The sequence below is a fragment of the Austrofundulus limnaeus genome, unplaced genomic scaffold (assembly GCF_001266775.1).
Source record: "Austrofundulus limnaeus strain Quisiro unplaced genomic scaffold, Austrofundulus_limnaeus-1.0 Scaffold2499, whole genome shotgun sequence".
Taxonomy (NCBI): Eukaryota; Metazoa; Chordata; class Actinopteri; order Cyprinodontiformes; family Rivulidae; genus Austrofundulus; species Austrofundulus limnaeus.
The window spans coordinates 17,906-23,622 of record NW_013954901.1 but is presented as its reverse complement, the minus strand read 5'-3'; the positions used below and the strand labels follow the sequence as shown (position 1 = coordinate 23,622).

Below are 5,717 nucleotides of genomic sequence, written 5' to 3'. Positions count from 1 at the left end.
ACCTGTATACCTACAAAATTGGAGAAAACCTGTAATTTATGGACAATCCGTACAACTTGACATGTTCAACTGAAATTGGAAAACATAAAACTATGTAGGGTTTGATTTAGGAAGTTAATTTCTGCTGTTACATCAGATTATCTCGTCCTGAAACCTCAGTGCCGTTAGTGATGCTTGTGTTTCTGTTCTCAGTTACAGTTAATTAATGGGTTCAGATTTCAGAACTGCAATTACTGAAACAAAAAGTTTTTAACTGTTAAAGCTAAACTAATCCAAATAAGACATTGTTGAGGAAGATACTTCATTGATGGTAAATATTTGRTTGAAAAGCAAAAATGTAAATCCTGGTGACTTCCCATAAAATATTTGTGTTTTCATTAGATAAATAAACATGTTTTTTTAAAAGGGCACCTATTATGCAAAACTCACTTTTTTCATGTAATAATAACAGACTTTATAGGCACAATCATTTTTAAAGCATAAAACATATTTCTTTACCTATAACCATTTTTCTGAATTCATAGAATAAAATATTGGTTCAACTGAACAGAAACGGTTTACAGTATGTTCATGTTTTTCTCTTTTCAGCCATATTTGAGCGTCTCAGGAATATCCTRCACGAGTCAACCATTGATAAAAGGGTTCAGTACATGATTGAGGTGATGTTTGCTATCAGGAAGGATCATTTCAAAGATCACCCAATTATCCCCGATGGCCTGGACTTGGTGGATGAGGATGACCAGTTCACCCACATGCTCCCTCTGGATGARGAGTACAACACGGAGGACATTCTTAGTAAGACATACATAAGGGGGAGCAAAAATAAATATGTTTACAGACATTATTATTCATATACCTGCACCTCAAGGCAGCTAAATGTTTGTGTGTTTGCACAGATGTGTTTAAGATGGACCCAGACTTTCTTGAAAACGAGGAGAAATACAAAACGATTAAAAGAGGTAAGAAAACTTGAAACACTCAGTTGTCAAATAAARCATRTCCTCCCTCACAATTTAACCAATCAGCTTTCTCCTCCATCAGATATCCTAGATGAGGGCAGCAGTGACTCAGGGGAAGAGGGGGACGGAAGTGATGAGAATGAAGATGAAGGTGATGAGAATGAAGACGAGGATGAAGGTAAGATAAATTACTGTGGTTTTATTTAGTGTTATTGTAACCTCTTAACCACCAATGTACTGCCCACGTTACATTCCCTGTTTGTGGTTACTTCCTCCCTATTTATAGCCTACCAGGGAATTTGAATTTGCATTATATGCTGTTTAAACAATTTGATTGGTTGTCTTCTTTCGATTGACACCTCTTTTGACCAACTGGGTTCATGTATAGACTCTCCAGAGCCCAAAATGTCTGGCAAGACCCTCATGTCCCACCTGTTCATGGTACACATGATTGATTGGCTAGAATCGGCCAATCAGCTCTGAGCTTCATTCTGACACCCCAGCTGTGTAGCCAGTCAAGTTACCTTTTGTTCAACACGCAGTTTTGGAAATGTAAAGAAAAAAGTTAATGGTTATAGTGCATTTTAACTTCAATAACTAAATACTAGTTAAAGTTACAAAAATTATGACTGCTGATATTAAAAACTCAGGTAGATAGCTTTAAATAGAGACTGGGCTTGTGAATTTACTGCCAAGGGTTCAAGAGCAATATTTAATTTGGACTAGGGTTAGGTTACTAACTTGTTTAATGTTTAGAAGGTCCTGATTTTTGAAAATCTTTTAAATGGCTTTTTTTGATAGCTCTTTGATACTTTTAACTATTTAATAACAAAAATATGTTTAATCTCTTTGTGTCCCTCTTAGGTGAGAAGGTGACCATCTTTGACAAAACAGAAGTCAACTTGGTTGCTTTCAGAAGAACCATTTACCTCGCCATTCAATCCAGGTACACACTCATAAACGCACAAATCACACACACACACACACATCCTTGTATTTGCATCAAACTGAGGATATTGTATTGACTTCCATTCATTTTTGTAACTGTATTAATGCCTAACCCAGACATTTTCCCTAAATTTAACCATTACTGGTCTATAGTTAACCCTAACCTGAACTTAACTCGCACCATACCTCTAAACCTAACTAGTAAAATTAACCATTACTGGTCTATAGTTAACCCTAACCTGAACCAAAACTTAATTCACACCATACCTCTAAACCTAACGAGTAAATTGACTATCAAATTAGTCATCGACTATTTTAATAGTCAATTAGTCGTCGACTAGTTGACTAATCATGGCAACCCTACTCTAGATAGGCCACTAGCCAATCATAATTAGGGTGGTAGRGGGCCTTTGGGTCTTGGCACAACTTTGATTTAGATTCAGCAGTCATTTCATGCAACATTGAATGTCACTGTTTCCCATTCTGGGAACATGCATCGAGCAGGGAATGCAAATATAAAGCCAGGAGAGGAAACTAAAGATGTTGATAAAGACATAAATCAATCAATCAAGTTTATTTGTATATCACATTTCAGCAACAAGGCAGTTAAGTGCTTTACATCATAAAAACATAAAAATATAAAGTCATAGAACACAGTTAACAATTAAATTGTTAGTTTGTCAAGTGCCATCATTACACATCAAAATGTTGATTAATGTTTGATTTATAATGTTTCATAAGCAACCCTAAACAGATGGGTTTTCAGTCTTGGTTTAAAAGGAACTCAGAGTTTCGGCTGTTTTACAATTTTCACAAAGTTTGCCCCAGATTTACGGTGCATAGAAGCTGAATGCTGCTTCTCCATGTTTGGTTCTGGGGAAACAGAGCAGATCAGAACCAGAAGACCTGAGAGGTCTGGAAGGTTGATACAACAGCAGATCTTTTGTTTAATGTGGTGCTAAGCCATTAAGTGATTTATAAAATAATAATATTTTGGAGTCCGTCCTCTGAGTTACAGGGAGCCAGTGTAAGGACTTGAGAACCGGGGTGATATGCTCTATATTCCTGGTTTTAGTGAAAATGCATAAAAACACGTATGAGTTTCTCTAGATTGTCCTGAGACATCAATCCTCTAATCCTGGAAATGTTCTTCTGGTGATAGAAGGCCAACCATGTGACTGTCTTTATGTAGCTCTGAAGGTTCAGGTCAGAGTCCATCACTACACCCAGATTTCAGGCCTGACGGTTCGTTTCTAGTTGGAGCAATTGAAGCTATGCGTTGACTATAGATCTTTCCTCTTTAAGTCCAAAGAAAATAACTTCAGTTTTGTTTCTGTTCAGCTGGAGAAAGTTTTGGCACAGCCACACATTTATCTGTTCTAAGCATCTGTTTAGTGCATGGATAGGTTCAGAGTCACCTGGTGACATTGTAATGTAGAGCTGTGCATCATCTGCGTAGTTATGGTAGCTTATTTTATTTCCTTTTATAACCTGAGCTAGCAGGAGCATATAGATAATAGAGGGGTCCTAGGATTAAACCTTGGGGTACCCCACATCTGACCTCTATTCGTTTTGATGAGAAGTCCCTGTTCTTTATGTAAGATTCAAACCAGTTAAGTACTAGGTACTCAACTGAGTACTTTCCAGTCGTTTCAGTAATATGTCATGATTGATGGTGTCAAATGCTGCACTGAGGTCCCACAGAACCAGCACTGTGGTTCTTCCACAGTCTGTATTAATATGGACATCATTGAACTCTTTGACGAGGGTAGTCTCTGTATTGTGGGGAGCAGTGTGGTGAGCACAGAAACCAACTAAAAAACATTAAAGTGGTTGATTATCATTAGGAAATTATTTAACTGTTGAAACACAGCATTTTCACTTATTTTGCTGATGAATGGATGGGTTGAGATTGGTCTGTAATTCTGCAGTAGTAATTTGTCCAGATTGTTCTTTTTTATCAGTAGTTTGATGACTGCTGTTTTTAAAGCCTGGGGGGAAATTCCTGATGAGAGGGATGAATTTACTATTTGAATCAGATCAGATGCAATGACTGGCTGGACTTTCTTAATAAAATTTGTGGGTATGCTGTCAAGAAAGCATGTGGAGGAGTTTAATTGTTTTAAAATGTCTTCTTCTAAGCTCTTATAGTTGAGTAGTTGAAATTTATTTAATTATTACCTCTGCCAAGGAGGTAAGTTTTTCGGTCGCGTATGTCGGTCGGTCGGTCTGTTTGTGGACAACATTATTCAAAAACTTGTGGACAGATTGTCATGACATTTTTAGCACTTGTGGGTACTTGCCCAAATAACCCACCATTAAATTTTGGTGGTGTTCTGGATCACGGTGCAGATACAGGAATTTTTTTCTTTTAATCCTCTCAGATCGGCAAAGCTGTGATGCTTTCACAGGGCTTCTGTAAAAAACCAGTGAGAGCGTTCAGTGGTCATTTGAACTGGATTACACAGCCGGACTTCAAACTTTATAAAAGTAGTATTAAAACCAGATGTAATGATGCATAAGTCTTGCCATAATGTGCGCATTTGTACACATTTGGTGCGCATTTAAAGAACACCTTGTGACCAGGAAGTGCGTGATTGCACCATGAAACCTATTATTCCCATTTCCTCAAACACACCACATTGTCATAGGCTTGTAAACAGATCGATGAAGAACGAGGAAGAGGAGTGATGCACTCAGGTGCGGTGGACTTCAGACTCGGAGGTTGTTTGTTTTATTTTGTCCATTTTTATTATTTAAATGAGACAAGGGGCGAGGTCATGTTTTCGGTCGCGCTGACCCACTCGCTTCCAGAGCGACGGTACCAGGAAGCACTTTATAAAGAGAGTCAAACCATTACAAACTCATACAAGGAGATAAAACAGACGTTTTACATGGTGAAATGTGACTGATGGAAACTTAGGAGCTTAATCCKACKCCAGTTTGACCATGAATAATGTCGGGTGACGAATCTGACTTTTTATTTTTATTTTTCTCACATTAGACTCCACCAGGAAGAAATCCCGTGCATACTGCCTGCTTAAATGTTCACTACGTCAGAACTTATTCGGCAAATGTGTTTCCATCCCTGCTTTTGTGCATTAACTCTTACAGGATGGAGGAAATTGGACTTGGCGGAGGTTTGCACTCTCTGAGTGCTTCTAGTTTATTTTCTGCATTTGTTATGTTCGGGCATAGCATTAGTATTGTATTTAGTGTTGATGTGCAGATTAATCCTCTATATATTTTAATTTTCTCTGCAAAGAAGTTTGCAAAGTCATTGCAGGCCATGTTAGATTGGAGTTACGGTGGTTTAGTCAAAGGAGGGTTTGTAAGCCTGTCCACTGTGGCAAARAGAGCTCGAGCATTGTTAATGTTTTTGCGTATGATTTCCGCAAAGAACTTGCACGTTTTAGTGTGGAATAATAGTTACGCAGTCTTTCTTTATAGATTTAATAAAAAAATATAAACTTGTGTTTTACGCCCTATGGCAAAGTTGTCTTGTAGATTTGTTTACGTATATCTCCATGGAGACTTGTTCCTACCAGACACGACTTCACTTTAATGGGAGCGATGGAATCAATGGGCCTCATGCAAGAACCGTTGGTACGCACAGATTTGTTCTTAAGTTGTGCGTACGAGTGATTTAGGAGAATTTGTGGCATTCACCAATGTTTTCGTATTCTAAGATTTTTTTCAGATACGAACAAAATTCAGGAGTGGTCCAGACCTGTCGTATATTTTACCAGCAGTCAGTCTGCTGTTATCCAGACGGCCCAGATAGCAATGGACTCAGGGGCGGATCCGCCC

The 5,717-nt window shown here is 38.1% G+C and overlaps 1 protein-coding gene across 1 annotated transcript in view; it reads left to right on the top strand.

The window, feature by feature from the left end:
* Positions 1–588: 588 nt before the first annotated feature.
* Positions 589–5,717, top strand: part of LOC106511086 (pre-mRNA-splicing factor CWC22 homolog) — a gene marked incomplete at its 5' end in the record, with an annotated part of 11,902 nt that continues 6,773 nt past the window's right edge. Inside the window, 4 exon segments of the mRNA XM_013999830.1 lie at positions 589–795; positions 897–959; positions 1,042–1,137; positions 1,824–1,905. Of these exon segments, the coding sequence (XP_013855284.1) occupies positions 589–795; positions 897–959; positions 1,042–1,137; positions 1,824–1,905 (448 nt within the window).